The sequence below is a fragment of the Tiliqua scincoides genome, chromosome 2 (assembly GCF_035046505.1).
Source record: "Tiliqua scincoides isolate rTilSci1 chromosome 2, rTilSci1.hap2, whole genome shotgun sequence".
Taxonomy (NCBI): domain Eukaryota; kingdom Metazoa; phylum Chordata; class Lepidosauria; order Squamata; family Scincidae; genus Tiliqua; species Tiliqua scincoides.
In genome coordinates this window covers 70,708,161-70,736,017 of record NC_089822.1, presented here as the reverse complement: position 1 = coordinate 70,736,017, position 27,857 = coordinate 70,708,161, and the positions used below count along the sequence as shown (strand labels likewise).

Sequence of the window (27,857 nt, the reverse complement as noted above, 5' to 3'; positions counted from 1 at the left end):
GATGCAAATGACTGGGACCCCCCCCCCCAAAAAAAAATAAATAAAAATAAACCAACAGAAAACAGACGTGAATGTCCAGGGATGCCAATAACCAGGACATAATTATTCAGGATGTAAATACAAAATAACCTAATACCAGGTTAACTACCACCCCAGCATTGCATCTCTTCTGTAACTTATCTCCTCTCCCCTGGATCACCTTGCAGTGGAGAAGTGATACCCAGATTTCCCAACCTTGTGTTTGTCATCAAATGTGTAGCTCAGCTCTTTAAGAGCTGGCTATGTACACCCATATCTGCTAAAAGTAATGTAAGAAGCCATCCAGTGTCCACATGTGGCCCAAGGATTGGTGCACATGACCACCCTGCTTGTGATGAGCTTCCACTTGCTCTCCACCCCACCACACATGCCAATATAGCCTTAGTGGTTGCTTGTAGTGAATGGGTTGCCTGACTCATTTAGCATTAGCAGATCCTGAAATTTTGCACATCACTGCTCAACACACATTATTGAAAATACATGCAGTGGCATTACAATAAAAAACACTCAGCAATAAATCTGGCAACCTACCCACCACAATTAGGGACATGCACTAAAAATGGCAGCCACTATAGACATTGGTTGGGGTGTCATATGCATCGCCCTACAGCAGTAAGTGGAGTAAATAGTAAATACATATTTGAATATTCATTGGTTGCTGTTTGGGGGAATTATTTTTTAAGATGGAAGATCCATTAGCAAAAAGCCTAAAAATAAGTTTATGCAATCCATGGTTGATTTTGCATATGAGGATGTATTTTAAGAATGAAAAGAACAAAATTCACATGTTTTTGTTTTTAAATATATTCTGCCTTCAACGGTCAGGCTTGGATGGCTAAGCTGTGTGCATAAATGCATTTTACGGCACAGCAGAGTATAATTCCAAGCTGTGTTTGACTGGTGTGGTTAAGGCCCACCGACTTCTCTAGCCAGCAGCACTCAAGGAAACAATGTGACTAGCACAGTGTCTGACTGCTGTAGACTTCCCAACCTGAATTCTAACCTCCAGCTGGACAGGAAGTGACATCAAGTAAGACATAAGCCCACAACATTCAGGAAAGCAGGTGTGCCCTAAACACTATGCCAGAACACCACAGTTTCTCATATGCCTTTGTGACCAGATTAGTTTTCAAGGAGGTGTCACTCATGTGCCTGTGGCTTGTGTTGTATTTAAAGTGAAATAACAGCATTCAGCATCCAGGCTCTGTTTAGCTAATACTGCACTTGTCCTACAGCAGAGCAACAGTACAGTTTGAGGGACTGTTGAATTAGTAGGACCCCCACACTAGAGCAGAAGGCTCTTAAGAATTGGTCTTGTATCAAAGGGGGGAGGACAGTTGGAACAATGCCATTTTGCGAGTTGCTGGTCTACCACATGGTCCAGACCCAAATCAAACAAGGCAGCATTAACAGTACCAGTAAAGCAGAATACGTTTTACACTAGAGCGCTAGAAATAGCCAGGCTACCTGTTTTTATAAGGAAGAACAAACGTCCCTACGATTTATTTTGGACACCAGAAATTAATTTTGGTTTATCATAAAACAAACGTTTCAAAAAGCTGAAACGGAGGTAGAAAGTGTGCTTGGTTTCCTGACATGTCTTCATTGAAGAAAACTCATCCCTTTTTGTTTTTGAAATCACATCAATTGTTCAGTGCCCCTAACACCTTAACTTAGAAGCTGTTCTCTTCGCATAGACAGATTTTTATAATGAACCACACAGGTAAAAATGCTAGATGCATACTGAGTTCTAGTGCTGGAAGCCACGGACTGTAGAATACTCTACTCTCTGAGATGTTGTTTTATTTTTATTTTTCTAGGAAGCTAGCTTTTTATCAGGTGAAACAAGAAGATACTGTCATTGCAGGTGTACTTTACAAGAATTGTATGTACAGATTCTTTACAAAGATGGGTCAAATTGATCCTGGGATAATCCCATTGGTGACAGTGAGATTAACTCAAGGATGAATTTCACCCTCGATAGGACATTTGCACCTTTCGTCCTTCTTGTGAAGGAGCAGTAAAGACCATAGGACCAGTAGAATGTTTTGGGGGGAAAAAGTCTGTAAACATAATTCTCCACCATTATGAGAGATGGGGGAGGGAAAAGTCCATGATAACAACCTTTGTAAGTTTCATGCTTTGAACATTAACACAGATGACTACTTGGCTAGATGCAAGAAGTGTCCTCCAATGATGCATTCGCTCTTGTTCTCCAGAGCAAATCTTTAAACAATGAAATATTGCCATTATCATTAGATGTATCAAGCCCGACATACACAGGGTAAGATTGCAAAGTACGCTGCAGGGAGGCTCATGTCATTAAGAAACATGTTGACGCACCTCCTGTGTGGTTCGTTACCTCCTTGATGGTGGTGTTGGTGGTTTCTTCCCATACTAGTCTGTACAACAGCTGCAACTTATGAAAAGGTAGACGTCTCAAAAAGTCCTTTTAAAAATGAGTTTCAGTCGACTCCATTAGCATAGAGAATGCTTCATAGGAAAAAAAAAGCGTCTGTTCCCTTCACAAATGCACATCGATTCCATTGGCAGTCATAGGAATCTGGCAAGTGGATGAAGAGAATGCACCTTTGAGAGAGAGAGAATTGTAAGGGAAAAAAAAACTTTTGCAAAAGTGGTAGCTTATAAAGATGGTAGCTGCTGTTATGCATTCATTCCAACAAAATACAGCAGAATAAAGCACTGTTTGTGGTATTTATAGAGTACAGTACTGTATATGGTCTCCCAATGAAAGTCTAGGAACTGCTGAGAGAGTAAAATAAAATCTGCTCTCATGCTCCAGCCATGTTCTTTAGGATGACTTACGTTGGTTCATTTCTAATGGCAAGTGAACAATATAGCCAAATGCATGTGATATCACAAATTGGCGGAGCTGATTTCTTGTTTTCCTTTTTGCTTGTATTATTAGTTTGATGTAAGCATATTTCACTGGAAAAAAGAGCAGCTTATATTCAAAAATGTAGCTCATTTTTATTTTTTTTAAAGACCTGGTTATACTGAACAGATCTTCTTCAGTATAGATTTCAGTTTCTTTTTTTCTTTTTTTGTTTTGTATACCAATCAGCAAATATGAACAACAAATGAAATGAATTTTTTTCCTTAACAGTCTTGAAAAGGATGGAGAGAGAGAGAGAGAAATGAACTTTCTTTGAATATGTGCTATGGAGTTTCTGTCTTTTTAGTTGAGAAATATTTAAGTGAGCTGAAAAGTGGTTTTACTAAACTTGTTTGTTTTTGTTTTGTTTGTACATACAAGCAGCATTACATTAGTCAACAAAACATGTCCATGACACAGCAATCACAAAGAGCTTGGAATCACTACTGTGGTGTCACAGGTCAAACCACCCAGTCAGACATATATACACCAGTGTCGATTCTTTAAACTACAAAAAAAAAAAGTTGCATTATTTCTGCTGATCCCGACCCTGACCCTCCCCCCACTCCCACCCAGCAGCCACTGATTTAAGACTGTTGTTGGTAGCACAGCAGGGTGGACAGGACAAAATATTTATCATTTAACTTCCAGCTACATGTGCTTCAAAAATGCAAGTAAGGGGATATTACTGTACAGTGGCAGACGTATTTGTGCTGATCAGGTATGCCTTTTGCAAAGATGGTTGTTCCCCACCCCACCCCCAGTTGTAGTCTGTTATTCAAAAGGCAGCCGAGCTGGCTTTTTTCGATCGCTTGATCATGCTAGGGTGGAATTCAGTATGGCGACGTGCATGCTTTGTCAGGTGGTCGCTCCGCATAAACCTCTTCTCACAAAGCGGACATCGAAACTGCTTCTCCCCGGTGTGGGTTCGGTAATGCCGTGTTAGCTCATCGGAGCGGGAGAACTTTTTAAGGCAATCTGGCCATGTGCAAGGGAATGGTCGTTCACCTGTAGGAAGGTAATAAAGGAGAGAGTTAAAAGGAAACAGAGAGTCAATTGCTGATTACATTCTAGCTTTCGGTTGATTAGAAACCTGAAATGTACATGGAGGTATTTCACTATAAGCAATACCTGAGATACTCAATTAAGGGAACAGGTACTCTGAACTCAATAACATACATGACTCACAAACAGCCCAATTCTATTGAAATTCCCTTGCGCCAATGTGGAGCTGGTGCAACTTGAGCTGTACCCTGCGAGGTAATTTTGCAGTCTGGAGGTCTCCTCAAAGGAAGGGCACATTTGTCCTCTTGCCCCAGGGAAAGCCCTAGCTGAGGTAACGGGTCTACTCGGACCTGTGCCTGCTAAATCAACTGGCACACGTCCAAGTGAATCTGTGTCGGCAGATCTACCTGGGAAGGGGGATTGGATACAGCACACATGAGCACAGCCAATCCCACTCCTTTCGAGGACCCCATCTACCCATCCCCACCCCACCCTGCCCCTCTGTTGCTTGGCATGGAGCTTATCTGCCTACACTGGGTCCTGCACTGGTACTGGCAGGACAGCACAGGCCTTCTGTGGCAATGTGTTTGCGCCAGTGAAGCATTCATTCTGCCAGGGCAGAGGCACAATAGGACTGTGCCAAGAGTGTATAGCCAGAATCAAGGAACCCAACGCCAGTAACCCACAACAACAGTATCTCTGACTAATACCCAGTTAAAAGTCACAGCCCCACCACACTGCCCAATAGACCAGCTAGTCCACTTCTGACAACAGGACCCACACACTGCTCTCTAGTCTTATGCAAAGATTTTTTTTTCCTCATTCCTGCTAACTAAGATGCTGACTGGTTGGACTTGGAATGTCAAATATTAACTGTCACTGAGCCCACAGCCTCTCGCAGCGATATTCGGAGCCATAGTTCTGAATCTGTAGTGAATACATTACTCTCATTAATGCTTTTAGCCCTAATAGTGGCAGAGCATTATAGAAATTCCCACCAGCAAAAGATACCAAAAGGGGTACCTTGGATTAGGGTTGCCAGCCAGTTTGCACCCTGGTAAATTGTGAAGACTCAACAGTGGCAGTGGGTCAACGTTAGCTGGACCTTATTCTTCTTGTCCACGAAGATTTAATTATTTTGTAAAACACATCACTTATGCCCAAAGGTTATTATGGTTCTCATTATCCTTTGTAGCAATTTATTCAGAGAATGGCTATGGCAGGCAAAACACCACTATGCAACATCTTCCTATAAAATACCTATTAGTTACAGTCTCTCTCGCTCTCTCTCTGATTTTATTGGCTCCAGCCCGATTCAACGTTGCTCATTATCACAAAGTATGAGCAGAATATGGGCCTTCCCCATGTAGAAATACACAACCCAATTGCTTTCTCAAGTCCAAGTTGTTTTGCAAAGGCAGATCAGGCTGGGAAGGGAGGCAGGATTTGGTGTACGCTGCTGTTGCAGAACCCGTCCCCCTTCTGTGCCCAATCTGTCCTCCTCCCTGTCCCCCTTCACCACCCCATTCCACCCACCCCCACCCTGTTCATTCCTTACCTGCCTCCCTCTAATCCCCTGTGCAGGCGTACCTGCACCAGTGGGCGTCAGGCAACCATCTTTGCGCAGACCTGGCCACTTGCGGTGGCAGTTGTCAGGACCCACATACCGACTTAGTTGCATTTGCGATGTCCATAAAGCTGTTTATGCCGGCGTAACACATATTATGTTGGTGTAAACGGCGGATAGGGTTGAGCCATCAGTCTATAGTCAGTTCTCAACTATGAAGCATCGATAAAAATTTTGAAAATGTGGCTACCCTTATCTTGGACAAACTGTTGTTAATAACCAAGATCAACATCTCTAAGACAGCAGTTCCTCCAGCAAGTCTCCTATTCAGAAAGAGTTCCCAAGAACACCCACGGGTGACACATTTCTTATTCAGTTGTCAAAATTCAGTACGCCCTAGCAAAATGGTGAGATCCACTTATCCCATTAGACAGCCAAATAATACAATGAAGTCAACATTACATACCAGCTCAGTACACATTACTGACCTCAACATATTTGTTGACTTTGGCTAACTCACTGCTCTTCAGTTATTTCTGAATATTAAATATTATCTCAATATAGCTCCTTGGGGAACATCTCTGCTCTTTTCCCTCCATTGTTAGAACCTGGTACACATCATTGTACACTTCATAACATGCACAGAGTTAAAGAAGATTTCAGTGAAACTTTGGATGCAATCTTAACTTGCTCTGGAACAGGCAAGCTGAATTGCCTGCATTGTATCCAGTGCAAGGTAGGTGCTGACTAGAAAGCAAACTGGGGTAAGGGAATATTTATCCCCTTACCCCATGTCACACGTCGGTCACCCCAAGGGGCTACTCAGATCTGGGCCCATGATTTCATGGGGACAAATCTGAGCAGCTTGCACAATACTCCTCAGAAAAGGAAAGGGGTTGGGATTTGGTCAGCACTGCTGCAGCCAGTCTCACCCCCCTCCTGGGCTTGACCCACCTCTTGGACCACCCCTAACCAGAAATGCCCCCTTCCCGCCTCCATCCTACCCTCCATCCACCTTCTCCCCTCCCCTGTGCTGGCCTGCCTCAGCTGGCACAAATTTACCTGCGCAGGGTCCAGTTTGGGCCTCTAGGAGCCAGCATAGGCCCTGCTGACTCCCAAGGTGGCACAAATATGCTTTATGGAAGGTTCGCAACACCCAGTAGCCAGTGCAGAGGACATGTGCCAGCAAAAGTGCTATTAGGATTGCTTTGCTATGTGCACAACTGTGCACCAGATTATGACCAATGTGAGAAATTATAAATTCTAGGTATAAAATAAGTAACATTACAGATGAATCATAGAAACCTCTTGTCTACCAGAATTTGCTCAGGCTACAGGGATAGTTACTTGAGCCTCATGAATGGCTGGTGCCAGGAAAGTCGACCTTCTGAATCCTACTATGTCCTATTGACTTTTATGATTTCAGTGTTCACCCAAACAAACAGCAGTACATTTTTCCTCAATCACTGCCAAAGATGATTTTTTTTTTTTTGTCACTAAACTCAGAAATAGAAAGGAATGTTGGTCAGAACATTAGTTACTGTAAAATTGTCAAGATATTTCATCTGGACAGCTGCCATGTGGTTCGAGCCAAACACTCTGTACGAGGACAGCTCCTTTTCTATGAATCATCTCTACAAACCTGCGCTGGTTCGCTTCCTCTCGTCTCTTTCATGTTCACAAACAGCTTGAAAGATGTGATTAATTATTTTCGTTGTGCACAAGTCTGCTAACTCTCACTCTCTCATTTGGCATCTTAATAAAGTCAACTGTAGCTGTGAGAAACGCGACTGAAAAGGATCCACATCCCAAATAAATAGAGAAAAATAAATCTGCTCTATCTGCTACGCTGACTGATTTGATTAAGTAGATCGAACTCTGTTCTTGCACCCCACCCAATCACCTTCCTTATATCAGCAAGGCCTGATGTGACGAATGTCAAAACCCACCATCTCAAAGCAAACTGCACATAGCTAATGACATATGCTATCAAAGCCATTTACCCTGAGCAAACAACCATAAGGAAGAGCTTTCACTCCCACAGACGGCTTTCAGGGAGACTAACATCCACATTACTGATCTGAGGATGACATAACCTGCCAGAGACTCGCATCCAATAACCGATTCCAATCCTTTCAAACCCACCAGAATTAACTGTCTTTCTATGCAAAATGTCAGTGCCTGGGTGGACAGCAAACAAACACTACCTCGGCAAAGGACTGTTCGTGGACCGAATGCCCAGCATGTCCACATTCTGTGGCATGGCGAGCTGTACGTTCATTTGTATCAAGCAATTTTCACATTCTGTTCTCAGCATATGTTATGTAAATCAAACCATGCACATGTGCTTCTTTCCCTGTGAAATTGATATTTGAGCATATGCAGTATTTTTTGGAGTGACGGTATGTAGGGTGAAGTGAAGAATATTTGGTATGTAAGGCAAGGGGAAACTGACAGGGCATGAGTGATGGTTGGCAGTTTATTGTCCCTTTCCAGATCTCCACGGGTCCAGTTGTATACACACAGAGCTGCTGCATGAATGGGCTTCCTCAGTCACACCAGTGAATGCACTTGCAAAGGCAGTGTTGGCCTGGGGCAAGGCGCTGCATTAGGCCTCCTACAGAACTTCTCTACTGTCCCCTGATGGTCCACCACTGGCACTGAAGGTACAGGAGTTAGCCTGATCAGGAGAGCCCTCTGATGGGCCCTCAGTCAGTGCCCAACCTTCTAATACTCTTGTATAAAGAACAGTCTACATGGAGTTGCATCTTCTGGTGAAGTAACAGAGGCTCTGGCAAACAGAGGGAGTGTCCTTCAGAACTCCTGCGTCTACTCGGGTTTCCTAGATGTGAATGCCTAGCTTCATATTATCAAATGAAGTTCCAGAATCCTATGGGTGAGACATTTAGTTTTTCTAGAAACAACAAATCAGAAGATGAAAGTGGTGATGACCATGTTCTAAGTGAAGTCCCGGGCTTGCAGAAATATTGTCAGCCATATTGACATAAGTGGATAGGGATGCTTTTACCTCACCTCACAGACATCTCTCAAATGAAGTAAAGAGGTAGGAAGAGCAATAGATTCTGGACAATAGTGGCAAACACCAGAACGTTACATCTATAGACTCCCAACAATGCTCTCACTTTAAATTACTGGAGGAATGCAGAGGAGATTTTGTTGTAATCAAGGGATAAGGTGCTTCTGGCAACCTGCTGTGTGTCAGAAGGACTGGTGGGAGGAAAAGTCAGCCTCTGCAGAACTGGCAGAGAAGAGGGAAAACGCTCACTCTAGGACCCAGCAACAGGGCTACAGTAGAGAGGCTCAGGCTGCACACACCAGCTAAGAAGCAAAATGTGTCATCCATGAATCACAGCTCCTTCTCCCCACCAGCTTAGCTCTTCCTGAAGTGAAGCCAAGTGTAGGAAAAAGTCAGGGATTTTATGTTCCACGGCTGCTGACAGAGAATTTCCTGTAGTGTTGCCCATTGACCCACTGGGCTCCACCTTGAGTTGGGCTGATGTGGCACTATTGACCAGGCCCCTATATTCCACCTATCCACCCCTCATAGTTGTTTAAATTCCAGTCCAAAATGGGACACAGAATGTATTGTAACTGAAGTGGTTGTACAGCAGCAGCAAGATGCTAACTCATAAAAAACGTTAATTCAAGCACTCTTAACAGTGAAGGAAGGAGGTGAATACGAAGTCCTGTTAGATATCAGACTAACAAGATGGACAACTGAAGAGGTGATAAAGAAGACAAAAGTAGCTCAGTGTTCAAGGACTTGGTAGGATATGAATGCTCTCCATTAGGCATGTTTGCATGTATGGAGAAAAAGGGTATAATTCTGTTATTATCTCATAGTAATGGTATTATGAATGATACTGGTAGGACAAGAAGAAGCTGAGAAACTAAAGAGAACACTAAAGCACCTGATGGGGGGGTCGGACAAGTGCTTGTTATCAGTGTGTGTGTGGGCGCATGTTCTTGAATAGTAAATGGAAGGAGGCTCTTAAAATCACAAGTGGTGAAGTCCTCTCCACTCCTAAGATTTGACAGAGACAGAATATTGAGATGAGCAATGCCTGTCAGGTTTGGCTGGGTGCCTCCTGGGACTGCGGCATTGACCCCGACTTGGAACAGCTGGAGCAAGGCAGTAAACGGACAGCACCCGAGCCTCCTCACAACCCTAACATCTGGAAGTATAAAGGCTAGAGAGCAGCCCAGACAGTGGGGAAAGAGGCCGTCCGTCCTGACAACCTACCCCAGGTGTCCCAGAGGGCAGCTGGACTGGGCCACAGTGGACGCTGCCATGGCTGCCTCTATGCCTCCCCCCCCCCAACAAGGGCTAGGCTTGCCCTGGGATCAGTAGATGGGCAGCCCACTGGAGCCACATGCTGAACCACCATTATACTGAGCCAAGACTAGCCTGTAGCAGCAGGACCATTGCTACCTCACCATTTGCTGTAGAAACTCACCTGGGGTGAAGATGACTCTCCAGCTGGAGCAGCTCCCAAGCCATCCTCTGGCACTGAAGCACTATGAGGAGACAGTGGGGAACATGCACTGCTTTTGTTCCTTCCCTTGGTGAGGTAATGGGAAAGGGTGTTTATATTTAATAAATAGCCTGTTCACCTGCCTTCTGCTGTGGTCCTTGTGCTTGGGGCCTTTGGGATGTCCACCTCCAATCCTTTTGATACATCCTTTCCTCCCTGCAGGGAGGTGGCCACTACAGTGCCCTCACTTACATTTATCACTGGGACCATTCTGCTCCTGTTCCCTACTTTAAAAGTATTATACTTGCATGCACATTAAATTTCTGTTCTAGTGTCTGTCTGCTGGTAGAGCACTGTCTGTTCTAGTGGCTGTCTGCTGGTATTCATTTGCATCTTTTTAGATTGTGAGCCCTTTTGGGACAGGGAGCCATTTAGTTATTTGATTTTTCTCTGTAAACCGCTTTGTGAACTTTTAGTTGAAAAGCGGTATATAAATACTGTTAATAATAATAATAATAATAATAATAATAATAATAATAATAATAATAATAATAATAATAATAATTAATAATAATTAATAATAATAATAAAGTTTCCAAAGGCGGATGCATGAAAGTAAGGCTGCAATCCTAACCACACTTTCCTGAGAGTAAGCACCACTGAACAAACTAGAACTTACTTCTGAGTAGACCTGTTTAGGATTGTGCCCTAACTGTGATACAGCCCTTCAGTGTTTTCTCCTGCAAAATACAATAAACTGTTCTACAGAGATTGAGAAAGGCAGTGCATGATTCTCTTTTGCTTGCTGAAGAAAGGTTGAGAATTGCATGCACAATACCTCCTGAGCGGGCATCTGGGCACTCAACTTTCTCAAGGCAATTTCAAGATTCATTTTTGCTAGGCAGAGCAAATGTGACAAGCCCCCAGCTAGAGGCCAAGTGAACCATTGTATGTGCTGGACAAAACTTGAGGGAAGAGTTATTTTTATGCCTCTGCAGATCTGGATCTGAAAATGAAGCACTAGATAATTTCAAAGAGTCAGTGGCCTGAGAAAGGAAAGGAAAAAATGACAACCGTTGAGAGATGTCTTGAGACGTCTGTTTGAGATTTACACCGAGTATGGCTTAGGCACATATGAACAGAACAATACGTATTTAGAATACATGCCCATGATGCTGAAAATCATCAAGGGATTGAATATTTGATCCTTCGGAATGCACACAAGCAATAAAAGAACTCTGATTTTATTGTACTGTTGGTAGGAGGTTGGTAAATAAGTGCCATTACACCTATTGTGATGTTTAAATTTCACAGCTGTTTTCTAGAGATTCATACAGGGTAGCTGGGTAAACTATATGTTACAAGGAACTTTTAAACTCTGTTTTCTGTACAGTCTTATCTAGAGGGAATCCCTGAGGCACTCTAAACTCACTTTGCCCCAAATCCTACAACCTACAGCTGCTCAGGAAGTAATTAAAGAGCTGCCACTACAGAATATGCCAGTGAACAGTGATGCCTCCTGAAACAAGGGTATAGGCTGTTCACCTATAGATTCATTGGGTCCTGGGATGAGGGCAAAGATTTCAAGTGGGCAGGACATCAAGATGTTTGCTTCCACTAAATCCCCACCTCTTTCATATGGCTACAATTCCCTAATATCAAAACAAGAATACGGCATATGCTCTTGTTCTTTTCCACCTTATTTTCCACATAGCGTTTTTCTCCCCAACTCTGTTTTCAAGAATGCACACCCTTCTCTGCATGAAAAATTCAGACCCAACAGAGCACAGGTTACTGAAGGAAGGGATCCACATACCCAACTAAACAATAATGATCTCCCCCCCACCCGCCCCACACATGCACATACCTGGGCTCAAAATATTAAATCTATAAATACACAGAATATATTGATTTGCAGAATATATCCTACACAGGTTGCGACAGGTTAAAAACCATCACGTCATGCATTAGCAACATGACTATCCATTCACCTCTTGCATTCTGCACAGCTGGGAAGACAACCATTTGGCAGATGTGGAAAGCCCAGATAATTATACCTAGTCTAGCAGTGCCTGGGACATTATGGACCAGTACATTTTTTCATTTTATCAAATGGTGGATGGAGAGGATTAATTTCACGGAGTTCTGAAATGAGGTACTTTGCATTGGTTACCATTAAAACCAATGGTGGCATCAGGACTCAGCCACTAACCAAGGCCCCACACGCATCAGACAGCCCATTTGGCCAGGCCAACCCTAGACCCCGCCCCATCAGTATTGGGTGGGGGGCAGTGCAGGTCTTTGCTCCAAAGCTCCTAGAAACCTGGTGTTACCACTGTTTAAATATATGAGCAGTGGTGGGTTTTGTGAGAGGAGGAATTTAATAAGTAGTATTGGTAACAAAAGTCAGAAATAGGAGAGCGGAGTACAGGTGACAGACACACTTTAAAGTACTTGCAGCAAAAAACTTACAAAGTTGACCAAAACAGTCTTTATTTGTAAATATATGAATACATAAGTCAGGTTCAATCAGCAGTGGAAAAGGGGGGTTAAAAAAAGGCAAATGCTACCAATATGTTCAGACTAGAAGGCCCTGAGTGATACATCTTGAGAAGTTCATTCTCTGCTCCATGACAGGGGTGGAAAAAAGCCATTCTAAAGCCACAAGTGCCAGCAAGGATAAAAAACTCCAGTCTCGCTTGCTCCCATTCAGTACCCAGGTGTATTGCGAAAGAGGAGACAACATTCATGCAGGTGCGAAGAGGCAGGAGGGCTAGCTGTTTGAGCTGTTCCAGCTCTTTTCATCCAATTCCTACGGCATTCCCAGTACTGTCACCTCTTTTAGACATCATGTTGGATAGATTCTGCTCAAGTATCACTCTCCTCTGATTTAATTTTTTTTAAAGGAAGTGGCCTTCATGAATTTAGCATTCTGTCAAAACCTTCCTGTCATGCTCGTAATCTGCAGCAAAATGTTTTCCATTTCCTTCTACAGAGCATTATAGCCAACCTCCACACCTCACTGTAACAAGCGCCCAGGTATTCACCTTATCTTCCCAAGGGCCTCCAGTGGCTTCTAGAATGAGAAACAAAGATGGTTAACTGGATTATTAACAGTGTGCACACTCAAGAGCAGCAAGGAACCCAATAAAATGTGCAACCCTTATTTTAGTATCATCTTGTGCACACCAAGCTTGGCAAAGTGGGTTCAAGATACAATGTAAGTCCTCAGTTTTGCAAAAGAAAGTAGACCCAGTATGGAAAAAGAAAAAAAGTACATCAAAGAGAATATATGGAGATAAGAATCACAGAACACTTTTGACTGAGGGCTCTGAAGAAGGAAAAATAAAGCTACAGAATTATATTCCTGGATGGAAATGGAACACATCCAGGCCCCAGAGCAAAGAATAAAAGGTTCCTGAGAGACAGGGCAAAAAAAAAGAGCATTACTGCTACTCTGATTGCTATGATTGAGAACTGTTGTTACGAAAACTCATAGAGATGACTCAAGAGGGCTAAGGGAAATGACCGGTTCTTCTGCTACCTTGCAATACTGCACTTGCTACTTGGCCTTGAGTCTACCTACTTGGCAGTGGTTTTAATAGATCAGTGAGTGCTTATGCTGGAGGTTAAAACAGAGCAGGAGAATGAAATCTCACAGCAGACAGACAACCTGGCAGACAACATAATGTGTGCGGCATGATTCTACCATCCAACTTTTATTTCACTACAGCTCTTTACTATAAAGGGCCATGTACATTGCTTCAGCAATAGGACCAGAAAAGGGGTCTTAAAGCAAGTCCTCCTGCCAGCTGCTGTGCTTTGCTTCCATGAAATGGCCTTTTTAAAAATGCACTGTACATACATTTGTAGTACTTCTACATGATTACTCAGGGCAGCCAATGATGCTGACTGAAGCAGCAAGTGATGGTGGTGGTGGGGACAAGGGGTGCCCTCCTTCCACACTTGCCCACCATTCCACTACCTACTGAGCCACTTCAATCAGCTCCCTGATTCTCTTCCGACTCACTGAGAGTGAGTGGGAAGACAACTGGGTCAGCAGTAGTTCAGCTCTGCCTTCAGTGCAGCTGGAAAAAAAGGGGCAAAAAATGTGCTTGGCCTTTGCTGCCACCTCCTTGTCCTCCCAGTAGTCAGGGTAGAGGAGCTTCCCTTCAGCTCCAGCACTCCCAGTATGCTCTGCTCTTCCCGTTTATTACAAAACAGGACTGCAAGGAGGGAGAGCAAGGCAGTGGTGCCAGAACTGGGCCTTTCTTCCCAGCTGCTCACTTAAGCAGCCAGGAGGGCGAGGGGGTGGGGGTGACAGGGTGTGCTTGCACAAGAGCTTTTGGGGGGTAGGGTGCATACAGGGCATTTCTACTTCTTCACATACCACTTTCCTTATAAAAGTATCAAAAAAATGATGAAGGCAAGTTCAAATGTATGTATCAACAACATTTGAAAGCATCTAAAATGTTTCTGCTAGAACTTCAATCAGCAGTGAAACATCCCTTCTGATCTCTTCTAGTGCTGCACACCTGCAGCAATCACTAAAGAGTGAATTTCATTAGAGCAATTTTTCGGTTACGAGGCCCAAAGGGATTCCATTCAGCCACCTCTTGCTGGCTGCTCTTAACTGGCAGGGCCGAAAGGTATGGATCGCAGTAGAAGCCAGGCAATAGCTGCCCACAGAATTGTGGGACACATGGTGGTAGAAGGCTTCATGTCAACATCTAAAACCAGTAGCAAAATCCCAAACCAAACCAAGTCAAACCTGAATCCCATTCCTGGTCTGCTTCCCACTGACAGGAGGTAGGATGCAGGTACAAGTTCTGAGCATGCTTTCTCTGAAAGTTTCTCTTTCAGAATGTGACCTCTCAGACAAAGTATTACATGTTCCTTTATACTCTCCAAAGTTCAAAATCCATGTGAGAATTAGGGAGGAGAGCTGCTCAAATAGGAAAGACATGCCCACACTTTCTCCTTTGAATTTTGCACTGTCAATAACTAAACTGCTATTCGAACCTGGAGAAAAGAGCATTTGAGGAGTTCAGGATGGCACCTCCCTAAAGGAAGAAAATTATACAAAGAAAAAAACAGATATACGTGAGTGTCAGTGTGGTTCAGAGTGGAGAAGACTCAGATTCAGCTGACTGTGAAGCTCACTGGGTGACTTTGGGCTAGCAAAAGATTAGACAGGTTCATGGAAAATAGATCTACCAATAAGTATTAAGCCAAGAGGGCTAAATGGAACCTCCCTGTTCAGAGTTCATCTGAGTAGCAGGAGCTGGAGGCAAACTGGGAGAAGGTTATTGTCTTCATGACCTCACTGTGGCTTCCCAAGAGCAACTGTCTGGGCACTCCTGCAAATAGAACACTGAGCTAGATAGACTCCCTGGGTGGTCCTACCAAGGAAGAAGAGTTTATAGGTATGCCTTACTTTCAAACAATCCCATCAAAGTTGATTGATTATGCCAAATTATATGGCTTGCAAATGATTCCCTCAATCAGCACTTACACCGTATGTAAACATGTTTGAGAAGAAGAAAAATGGCAGGTTGCAGCACATTTATACCAAGGATGTGGTAAACTAGCCCAAAAAACAGGACAGGGAAGATGGGCCTCCCTTGCTCTAAAGTAAGCTTGCATCCACTCCATAAATAAATAAGAGAGATTTGGTACAAATCAAAGAATGTTTCCACAATCGCCAAGCTTTACAGTCCAATCCCCACAAATTATACAAACAAAACAATCCAACATACCTTGCATTCTTCTTGGTCTCCAGAGGCCTCTGGAATCTGCATCAGCCCTGCCATCTTCCAAGCATGCTTAGGGACTCCATTGGCTCTTGCATCCTCCAGGCACTTATCCACTGACTTGCAGGGACAGTACACTAGGTAGTTCTTGTTCTTACTTTTTGATGCTTGTCCATTTTAGCAGCACTATCTGAAGCTGCTATGTCTCTGTGTACGAGTGAGCCATACCAAGGCTAATGCTCAGATTAGGTTTCCCTTCTTCCAGAACGGTTGCTGTTATCTCTGGTCTTTTGGCATTGGCCCGTCTGCTCCTTCATTTTTCTTCTGGTTCTGATTATTCCAAGCAAAATGATTACTGGCCAGGCCACAGAGTCTGAACACCCAGTTCCAAAGACGGATCTCAGAATTAAGAATTCCACAGCCACTGGAGCCAGATGTTCGCAACAATCTGGATACTTTGCTCTGGACAGCTGGCAAGCAGGCTTGCAAAGCATCCTTTTCATTCTTATACAAGTAAGTTCTAAAGGTCAGCTTGCTAGAAACACACATAGTAGCTGCAAAGAAAATGCATTCAGACCTAAAGTATATGAATTTCTATTGAAGAGGCATACAGAATTTGCTGGATTCTAGAGCATGGTCTGAAAAGAACAGAGGAGCCTCTGTGAGTGACTGATATTCTTCTGAACAATGCTGAGACACAGAACTTTAGCTCCACAGAGTTTTGCAGCAGGATACGCACAGCTGGTGTAAGTAGCAAATTAGTAGTTCTTACTAGCAACTAAGATAATTTGTACTGTTGCACAATGTAGCAGATCTCTTTCAAGCACACACTTTAGTCAAGGAGAAGCATCAGAGGTTGAGATCTCCAGATTAGTCCAGCATAGATAAGGTACATGAGCAAAATACCCAACAGTCCCTACAGGATACTTTTGTTGCTGCACAACTCATACTGACATAGGAGTGCAGTATAGTTGTTACAACCCAATCCTAACCTGTGTTGAAACAGGCAGGCCATCTGACCTGTGCGGTATCCAGTGCAGGTTTTGAAGTGGATCCTGAGCCACTCAGAGTAAGGGGATTTATTTCCCCTTACCCCATGTCACCCTCAATGGGCTATTCAGATTTGCACCTGCGAAATCAGTGTAACGCTCGGGAGGGGGTCAGCATCCAGCCTAAGTGCCAGAGGCTAGTTCCATCCCCCTTCCAGGCCTGGTTTGCCTAATGGCCTGCCTGCCTGCCCGCCCGCCCTCCCTCTGCCTCAAAGCAGCCCCATTCCCTCCCCCCCAACCCTTCCCAACTCCTGCACCAGCCTCTCTTGGCTAGCACAAACTCAACGGGTCTGGGGATGTATCTGGTGCAGTGCCCTCACACTGGCCTCCCCAACTCCCAAGGTAGCGCAAACATGCTTTATGGCATGTTTGTGACACCACAAAGTCAGCACAAGTCCTTTGAGTCTGCCTAGGTGACTCTAGGTGACTCAGCACCTTTGAGTCTAGGTGCTGGCTAGAATTGTGCTCTTTTAGAGTAGAACCACAGAGCTCCTTGTTCACAGAGAGCCCCAGAGAAGATTACTTTGAGGGCATGGGGCCTGTTGCCATTTCTCACCCAAACCTATCTCACAGGGTTGTTCTGAAGATAACACTGGGGGAAGAAACATGTATATCACTCTAAGTACCTTGGAGATGGCGGGGAGAAAGAAACTGGAATTCCCCATACCAAAATTATAAATTCTAGGACAGGAGCATTTGTCTTATAGCCCAATCCTATTGGGTGCTACAGCTGCAGGAATGCTAGCAACTTTATGGCTGTTGTAAGCTTGCGAAACCATGTGTTTCCAGAATGCCTCTAGAGAAGAAGGACCAGCCCTGCCCACAGCAGTGGGATGAGGAAGGCCCACCAACACAAGTAGGTCAGTGTGGAGGGTGGAAAGAGGGTGCGGTGGGGGTGACACACAGTGCAGGTGACTTGCACTGGATGCTATCCCCTTCCGACCCTCCCAACATACCTCTTTGGTCTTGCACCAGCTAAAGAGCTGGTACAGATTCAAGGAGACCAATTGGTGATTGGAAGGCTTATGAAGGGTAAGGGAAAATATTTTCCCTTCCCTTCCAATCTACCCCTCACCACCACAGCATACCATGCAGTCTGTTTGCCACAGCTGCATGCTATAGCAGGGAAAAGGGTAGGATTGGGCTCTTAGGAAGTAATCCTAACCAACTTTCAAGCACCAAGGTAAGGGCAATGCAGCTCCAAGATAAGGGAACAAACATTCCCTTACTTTGAGGAGGCCTCTGTGAGTGCCACCCAACTGCAGGATGCAAAGCATGCCCCTTTGGCACAGCTGTGTCAGTGCTGGAAATGTGGTTGGCAACCTTCAGTCTCGAAAGACTATGGTATAAGCCTACAGCATCCGGTATTCCCAGGCGGTCTCCCATCCAAATACTAACCAGACCTGACCCTGCTGAGCTTCTAAGATCAGACAAGATCAGGCATGTGCAGGGTAACAGTTGCTGGGGGAAAGCTGGTTAGAATTTTGGCCTTAGTGTACTTAACATTTGCCTGAAGTATGCCAATTAATAGGTCAGACTTGCTTCTTCCTCCATATATTGATCTAGTCTTCAGAACTGTGAAATTTGTATCCAAGTGTTTGCTCCCTTTCTTACTGGGAAGGAAACAAGGCCACAATCAATGTTTATTAGACAGAATAAACATGTTGCCCTGGGTCACAAAGGACAGGGTGACATTGGCTAAACCCACACATTCTTATATCAGAGAATGGCCTGTATATATGTATATTGAAGTCAAATATTCCAAAATGTTTGAAATGGGTTCTTTTCAATGACAGCTGGAGCTGGGAAGCTTCAGACCTTGGAATTCTGGCTTCTGCTGCCATCTTGACTCAGGTATGACAGCTCTGCCCTTGATAAGATTATACACGTCAGGGATGAATGCATTTGCCTAGAGAGAGACTGAGTGTTCATTTTCTAAGATGCACACACTCCTATAGTTAGGACATAAAAACCAGCATATGTTCTTCTGTGCTAAGACACAACAGGGTACAATAATTCATTAAATGCTGGCATTTTCAGAATGCCCATTACTGGCAACTAGAGAAAACAGTCTTTGCATGAAAGGAGGAAGCTGATGAGTAAGCACCACTCTATTGCTCACCGCTTCCTTCTTAAAGTGTGCATTTTCCTTCTTAGATTGGAAATGCTGGTTCTCCATACTTCCAATGAAGAAGAATGAGTGTCAGAAAACAATGATTAAGCATAGTTTAGCAAACCTGGTCCATTTTCTCCCATCTTGCCATTTCATCAAGTTTCACAAGTACATTATAGTATTTAGAATAAAGTACAGTGTAAGATCAACATATGCATTAAGAATGGGGAACACATGGATTCTTGCAAAGAAAAATCTTTAAAATCACAGCAGTCACCTCGAGCAGCCATTGTGGTAACAAGAGTTACTGCTAACTACATCTATGATCCAGCCAATCATACCATGTTTTTCTCTCTGTCAGTGAACAACTGAGAAAGACTGATGCGGAAAAAAACTTATTGTATATATGTTTCCCGAGACCGGTGATTGCATTCTGATGCCCATTACCATTGAGGATTTGGAGCCAAATGCTATTGAAAAAGTAACATAACTATTTCTATCATTCATACTAGAACCTAGAAATGCCAGAGGCACAGAAAGATTATTCCATGAACTGTTAACCCAATGGTTTCCAAACTTTTTAAACTGACAGCTTTCTTGATCTATTGGGCCATTGGCCGTAGCTTACCATTAGGACTACAATCCTATACATCGGGGGTCTCCAAACTTTTCAGCCAGAGGGCTGCATCAAATATCTGACATGGTGTTGAGGGCCAGAAAAAAAAAGTTTAAAATATAAAATTTAAATAAATGCATTAGAGATGGAGCTTAGATGAATAAATATATCGGCTCAAATTTCCAGGATTTCTCCAAGCATCAACAAAATAAAATAGAACACATACTCAAATGGACACCCAAATGGAGGCCTTCCCGACCCTCAGAAAGCATTCCAAGGCCTTCAGTGGGGACAAAAATTTACTTCCAGTTTTTCGGGAAAACCAGGAAGTGATTTTTTAGAAGGTGTTCCGAGGGCAGGAGAGGCTACGTGCAGCCTCCCCAGTTCTCAGAACACCCTCCAGACATGACAACTCCTGTCATGTTTGGTCAAGTGGGCCAGAGGCTCTCAGGGGACCAGAGGTTGGTCATGGGCCAAAAAAAGGCTCACTATGGGCTGCATCTGGCCCCTGGGCTGGGGTTTGGAGACCCCTGCTATACACTGTACTGAGTGGTGGGTTTTTCACAAGGATTCCATGGCTTCCATGGCTGGCTTCTGAAGCTCCTTGGGGAGTCAAGGTTCACAATTTGGAAACCCATTTTGTTTTACCTAATACAGAACCCTCAAAACTATATTTTCAAGCCCTAGCTAGTCAAACATTAATTTCTGACCCCTAAACCCAAACGGCTTGATTTACAGACTACTGTCAACAAGTTTATGGACCAACACATTTTGTGATCCGTCTCATCTTCCACTACTTGATAATGTTTTCAGCATCACCAAAGCTATCATTCCAGAACTGCCACAATTCTAAACAAAGACTGCAGAAAAGCAGAAATGGCTCCTCCCCCTTCCATGGTTCCACCATTAGAATGGAACACATTCTAAATTTGAATAGGAACCTCTCTCTCTAGTGTAGCAGGCCCTACTACTGAGGAGTTCTTCGCCATTTGTACCAGTTGTTTAAGATACTCAAACTGCCCATGTGTCTGTAGCCTTGTACACCATGTTAAAACAGACCAAAGTTCATTGGAAAAAAAGAGTCCAATTCAAAAGGAGGAGTAAGAGATGAATGAGGGTACCAAGAGCAGAAATTCTGAAGCTGTTCTTCAGAGTAAAATTTGTGAGGATGCAATAAGCATTAAAAATGTAAGACAAGGAAGTCACATGGGGAAAACATGCATCTTCTTTACGCAAAGGCTGCATAGCAAATCAGACTGGTGGCCCAGAAAGCAAGTTCAGATTTTAAAGGGGTCTTTTATTTTAAGCATACCTAAGTTTAGAGATAAGAAAAGGAGGAGATGTGGATGAGGAAAGCACTGGAGACAGTGACAATGTGGTGGTGAGATGGGAGTGGAGGGAAGAGTCTTGTCAGGAAATGCCACAGGAAATGCCACAGTATAACTGAGGAATGTACAATGGATGCAGTAGAATCCATGGGTTTTAAGTCACGCTTTGCCCTCGTGCACATAGTTAAAGTTTTTTTTAAATTTGCAAAGGACACAGACATGGCCTGCCTTCCAGGCCATGCAAGATGGCTGTTACTTCTTGATCTACTACACCATCAGTTTTTAAACAGGGGGCGCTACAAAGCACTCCCCATTTTCTCATGCATATCATTGTGAGTTTTTTTGCTATCAGTTTTGGTTCATATGAGAAAATGTGGGGATTTTATCAGCCTTGTGGTTTCGCTGTTATTGAAGGACTGTGAGCTCAAATTGAGCAATACAACTACTTACTAACTAACCCAGTGCTAAGAAGGCACTGAAAAGTAAAGCAGAGTGTGCAGATTTTTCAGTTTCTACTTGGAACACTTCTTCCAACTCACAAAAGACAATGATGCCATCCACTGAACTAACTTTCTGGTGGAAAGAGTTCAAGTTCATTAAACACATTAAGCCATTTCTGCCTAATGTTGCACATACTCAACAAGGACACCTTGTACACCTGTGGGCCGGGCAAAAATGGGTTAAGCAGAATGCAAGTTTTACACACCCAGTCAATTAATAGTGCACATGCTCCACAGTACTAATATGTGGTGGTGCCTCCAGTCAATAGTTCTTAGAACACTGAGCAGATGTCATTGTTAGTCAACTATAAAGGTGGCAGAAAAAGGGAGCACAATGTAGTATTACAACTCTTCAGAATACTCAGAAAACTGAACAATGTTCTTTTCCTTCTACTCTGTATGGTTCTTGGTGGGTTAAGATCATGGAAGCTGGAGGTGAACCTAGATGATGGCTGCTATAGTTGTTTTCTCTGCTTAAGAACTATTCTTACCTCTACAAATTTTTGCTCCACAAAATCTGCCCAAATTCTTTATTAATTGCCTAGGAGGCAGCAAATCCAAAAACTGCTTCTCATAAATATTACCACATCAGCATTTACTCTGGAAGCAGGATATCAGTGATGGGTTTTTATGTTTTCACAAGTTAACTGGTACTCCTGCCGTAGCAAGGAATGCAGGCTGAAGCTTACACTCCTTTCCTTCCGATGTTCTGTGTTTTAACTACAGGAATCACTGTTGAGCGACATGCACCACTCCTTTTCCTGTTCATCTTCTGGCCTGCAGTACACATAATGCCAACTCTGTGAGCGGGAAAGCAGTCCTGGGACTCCCTCCCAGGTTTCCTCCCATAGTAGTCAGAACTAGGCCACTGGGAAAGATATTTCAGTGGGAGTTCAGCCAGAATTCACGTGTTGCCACTCCCTCTTGGAGAAAGACAGAGTTGAGCACTCAGATGATGACAGCAATACCATCATGTCTTCTTCTTTCAGTAACTCTTTTCTTTGGAGGGGGGAAAGGGAAGTCACCTACAACACAAATGCTGAGCAATATGGGTTCCTCTGGCAGCAACTGTTACCTTGCACATGCCCGATCTCATCTGATCTCAGAAGCTAAGCAGGGTCAGGCCTGATTAGTACTTGGATGGGAGACTGCCTGGGAATACTGGGTGCTGTAGGCTTATACCATAGTCTTTCGAGACTGAAGGTTGCCAACCATGGGTTCCTCCTTTGCCTCGTCTCTCTCCTCCTCCTCCACTATGCCAGATTACAAATATGGTGCTTTACAACGCCTATGCAGATAGTATACATTGATAGCTTTTTTTAAAAAAACAAAATCCTAAAATCTAAAAGGAAAGCAACAGTCTGTGATAATTTTAATAGTGAGAATTGGCAGAAGGTGTTTGAGTTACTCGGTTAACCGTCTGCTGCCATTGCTATAGACTCCCTTAGGCTACATCAGGGCATGAAATATCTGGTTTTCTGGGTGATCAGGGCTAGGGATCATCATTCAATCACATTTTCTCTCTCACCATCTCTTTTTTAAATAAAGCAAATGTTGTACTTATGGAAACATCCAGGGGAAATAGAAGCCTTCCGTTTACCCATACAGTTCAGGCTGCAACAGAATTCAAATGTCTTTTATCGCATCTGCTCTAAACAAGCCATCTCTAAAGAAACAGGGGGGCTACAATTACTTCCTATGGATTGTCCCTTTGCAGATGGTGCCAAAGCAAGTATCGGCTGAATATACCCATGCATATACACACCAAGACCAAGAGAAATCAGACCTGTTATCTTGGGACTTGACTATCGATACATAACCATGTAGCAATTAGAAAAACCACATTACATTCATAAGCATGTTCCAGTGACCTTCGGTGTTATCACTTCCTAACCCTCTCATGTTTGGTCTTAGATACTGTGCTCTCCCCCCACCCCGTCTCCCTTACTCACACATTGCAACAAATGGATACGATGCACTTTGTTGGAAGAGGTGGCGATCACCAATCCTTTGGTCTTTCGCAAAAGCTCTTCCTGAACAGGCACATATGGAAGCAGTCTACTAATATCTTGAAATCCTTCTACCGAATTCTAGGGATACATTTCCAGTGACTTCAGTAAAGTACCAGCTGTGCTCAGCAGCAGAGAACACAACCCCTTATAACAGCTGAGGTTAAAACCAGAACAAGCATTCCCTTAAAACAGCTATTTTCAACCAGTGTGCCTGGCACATTGGTGTGCCATGAGTGATCCGCAGATGTGCCACTGGAGTTTTGGGCTGGATAATTTGTTAGTATGGCCATTGAGGAATGTGAGCCCCCCCCCCCGAACAGCAGCATGGTGTGCCTTGTCAATTGTCCAAGCATCTTGTCAGTGTATCATGAGATGAAAAAGGTTGAAAATCACTGCCTTAAAGCATCAGCTTACTGAAGACGCACTCAACCTTGGTGTCTAAAATCTAAAAAAACAAGGCAATGCATCACATTCCAAATGGCTACAAGGAAACTGGCTGCCATATTACTGAGGACTAAATGAAAACAGAACGTCTTAGTGGAAAGGAAGGTGTTTTCATAATTCGGCACCTACAACTAAATTATCCTATTGACAAGTACGTGCTTAACAAAAAGAAATAAGAAACTTTCCAAACATGCTGTTACTTTCCCTGCATGTTTTAACATTCCAATGCATTTCGACATCACGAGCATCCGTGCGTTTCTGCGCAAGAATTTGGAAAATACGTCATCATTCCACGACTGGCCAAACCTGGCCACGCCCAGTGAGGTTTATGGAACCAAAGATGTACCACAGAGGCTGAACCAAGTCTGTGAAACCACAGAGGCTGAGCACCACTCTGAAATTCTCTTTTAGGAAGCAGCTGCAGAGATAAGAAGTTAGCTTGCCATGCATGGCTTTTTTTATCCAAGTATAAATGGCTACACTCTCAAATCTGCACCTATGTGTAGACAGAGGTGCCCCAGCAAGGAGAGAAGAGCTACCATGAAATTGAACGGATGGCAATCCCTAGAAGGCTCTTAATCATCCATACAGGCTTTACCTTCTCTCTCTCTCTCTCTCTCTCTCTCTCTCTCTCTCTCTCTCTCTCTCTGCCTCCCAGACTCAAGGAAGCATTTTTTGGACTAAACAGCTCCTCTACTGGTCTGATCTTCTCAGTGTAAACACACCTCAGCAATATACAGAAGCCAGGGAAGAAAACAAGATTCAGTAGCATGACAAGCGGGAGAAACACCCTTTGCTCCCCCAGCCCATCACAGTCTTGACGTGCCATTTGCATGAACACCATGTCCCCGAATGTACCCAGCCTTGCTGAGGAGAGCGAGAGCAAGCTCTGGTATGGACGCCGGGGGAAAGAGAAGGGCTAAAATAATCGCTGCATCTTGAAGAAGGGGTCACACCAGGACAAGCCACTTAAAAAAAAAAAAGAAAAGAGGGAAGGAAAGAAAAACCACGGGGTAGTGTCTCCCTTTATGTAAGCAGCGTTCCTGTAAACAGGCTTGGCTGACACAGGCAGGCTGTGCTTGCAGGGTCACTGTTCCCAGAGCCACTGAGTCAACCCCCGCCCCGCGCCCCCCATCAGAGACCCCCGCTGACCTGTATGCACTCTGTAATGGGCTTTGAGGTGGGATGACTTGCCATAGACTTTGCCACAGCCACTGTAGGGGCATTTGTGTCTTTTCTCCGTGGCCAGCTTCCCCTTGGCAGGCACTCCGCTGTGCAGGAGAGAGAGGGGGTTGGGCACGCCGCCAGCATCCTGCCCCTCCGCGGGGCTGTGGGAAGGGCTCGACCCGGATTCCGTGGTCACGTCGCTGTCGGAGCCCGCGTCCTCGTCGGGGCTCTCCACGCTGTCGCTGCAGATGGACGGGGTGGGGAGGGGTCGGTACTTGTTCAGGTCCAACAGGCTCTTGGCGATGGTCACCAAGGTGCAATAATCCTTCCAGGCGTCCCTGGGGTCGCTCATCTCCTTGGTCACCACGGCGGCCGCTTCTGCTGCTGCTTCCTCCTCCTCCTCCTCGGGCATCTTCAGCAACTCGGCCTCGCGGGTCAGGTCTGGCTGTGCCACCGAGCGGTTGGAGATGGACACCAGGCACTGGGCGGCCACGAAGTCCATGTAAGCCACCGCGGACATTCTGCAGGCGATGCTGCTCTGCCACCCTTTTTCCACCAGGGAAGCCTCCAGCAGAACTCACGGGGGCACCAAACTTCCTTGCGGGCTCTCTCCGCCTGCCCGCCTGCCGCCGCCCTCGCCCTCTTGGAGGGGTTGGGTAGGTGGGGGGGTGTGTTGCAACCTGCAGGCTGCTGGTCGCGCTGCCTTCAGGCTGAGGATCGCGGGGTGGAGGTGGGGTGGGCTACCTCGGCAGCCGGGGAAGCAAGGGGTCCACCCCTGCTTTTACATAACCATGACCAGCCGTGACCTCGGGGGAGGGAGCAGCGCGCCCAGCCTACCTCTTGACCGGGGTCAGCGCCGTTTGCTGGCGCGCCCTTGCCACCGACGCCCGGGGACTCCTCCTGGGGGTTCATGCACTCCGGGGCACGCTGGGTGCTTGGAATCAAGGGGCGTCGATGGGAGCCCAAGGCGATGCCTGTCTACTCAGAAGCAAGTTCCATCCTAGCCAATGGAGCTGTCTTCAGGAGCAGTGTCACAAGTGGTGACTTCAAGTAATTCAAGTAGCACCAGGGGGTGTTTGCCTTCTTCTCCCCACCCCGCAGGGGAGACGAGCGCGGAAGGAGCTCGGCGGATCGCGCACGCCAAGCAGCCAGCCAGGCTGTCCTCGCTCGCCCCTTCCTTCCTTCCCTCCCGGTCCCTGCCGCCTTAGGCTCGCCGGCGCGTCCAGGCGCTCATCAGCAGACGCCCCTCTGGAACACCAGCCCGAGCCTGAGGTCCAGCAGGAGGGGGAGAGTCTTCGGCCCGCCGGCCCCCTGCCCGCTGCTGCCCGCTCGCCTCCGGCTCCTCGCTGCTCCGGCACAGTCTTGCTCAGGACCGATTTCGCAGAAGCCCATCACGCACCCGGTTCCTGCGAGCCCCCCCACCCAACACCGCCAATTGGTCAGCCGGGAGAGTGATTCAACTCTGTTTACCTTCTCCCCCTTCCACTCAGAAGGGCCTTTTTGGCAGGGGAGGTGTGCCCAGCCACGCAGAGCCCGGCCAATCCTCGGGTTCCCTCCCAGCGCCTCGTGCTACTCCGGCAGCCGCGCAGCCCCCGTTTAAAAGGGCAACGCAGGAGGCGCCCGCAGCTTGGCGCCCGCGCAGCCTGCCGTGGGCGCGCCAGCGGCCGGGGGTCCTGGCCCAGCAGCCTGCCTCTGGCGGGGCACGCGCGCTCCAGGGCGCACAGCGCCGCCCCCCCCCCCCGCCTCCTGGGCCAACTCTCTGCCCCGCCGCCCAGCCAGGCTCCAAGTTGGCACAGCCGGCCGAAAGGGGGTTAAGTGGCTCACTGGAAACCCTTATAGTCCCAGCAACCAGCGAGCCAATGGAAAGTGATCGGGCTGATGTCACTGGCATTGGCTCCGCCAATCAAAAATACATTCCCGGCAGTTTTCTCACTTGTAAACCTAGAGAGCTGGCTGGGAAACGAGCTCGCAGCGAGTAGTTTCCCTGTCAATGTAAACTCCAGGGGAAGTCAAGGTGGTTATGCAACCTCTACTATAGCCATGGGGTGGATCCTACCTATTGTTTTATTTTTATTTTTTAAAGGAAGTTATATTAGAGCTTCAAGACTGTGAACCAGGGATGTGGTGGGTGGGGAGGCAGGTGAGGCAGAGCCTCCCCACTGGAGTGCTCAGGTGAACACCTTTCCATGCTTTGCACATGGGTTGTGAGTGCTTGAGCACCTCCCATGGCTGCGGTGGCAGCGGCAGCACTTTTCCAAGGACTCTGGTGGGGAGGCACTGCCTCACCTGCATCCCAACCGTCAAATGTCACCACCGTGAACAACAAACAAAAGTGTCATCCCTAGTCCATTGAGCATCATTGCAGGGATGTGCTGGAGTCACAGCGCCGAGTCTTGTGCTGAGTCCTGAGTTGTTCGCCCCCTTGACTCAAGTCACCCACGATTCATAATGGGTGGAAGTCACAACTTGTCCACAGCCATTTTTCAAGTCATTTTGACTCAAGTCCAAGTCTTTTCAAGAAACAGTTTGAGTCAAGGAAGAAGTAATAAAAAAAAAAAAGCAAGCAAGTGCACACACAAAACAGCGTTGCAAGTATACACAAAAGTGAGTCTTGATTCAAGTCTATTTGAGTCTTTTTGTTTTTAGGGTAAAACCCCTGAGTCCTGAGTCAGTGCCCAAGTTTTTGACACGTATGACTCAAGTCCATACAAGTAATTAAAAATGCACATTTTCATGACTCAAGTCCAAGTCATCCAAGTCATGGCCCATCTCTGCATCATTGTATTTTATAGTACCCAGGACTGTGCTCAAAATGTCATTCTGTATTACAGAAATAGATGTTCTCTGGCTTGAAGAAGTACCTGAATAAATT

General features: G+C 45.4%; 1 protein-coding gene, 1 long non-coding RNA gene and 1 pseudogene across 2 annotated transcripts; 1 reads left to right on the top strand and 2 right to left on the bottom strand.

The window, feature by feature from the left end:
• Nucleotides 1-36: 36 nt before the first annotated feature.
• Nucleotides 37-26,451, bottom strand: KLF9 (KLF transcription factor 9). The gene is made up of 2 exons (XM_066614470.1): nt 24,971-26,451; nt 37-3,943 (listed from the first exon to the last, which is right to left on the bottom strand). Exons 1-2 carry the CDS (start codon nt 25,503-25,505, stop codon nt 3,714-3,716), a joined length of 765 nt encoding a protein of 254 aa, XP_066470567.1. The 5' UTR covers nt 25,506-26,451; the 3' UTR covers nt 37-3,713.
• On the bottom strand, nt 12,472-16,989 carry LOC136639875 (uncharacterized). Its single transcript, XR_010793741.1, has 2 exons — nt 15,763-16,989; nt 12,472-13,079 (listed from the first exon to the last, which is right to left on the bottom strand). It is a non-coding gene; the product is annotated as an uncharacterized lncRNA (long non-coding RNA).
• Nucleotides 22,420-22,539, top strand: LOC136642996 (5S ribosomal RNA; annotated as a pseudogene).
• Nucleotides 26,452-27,857: the final 1,406 nt, after the last annotated feature.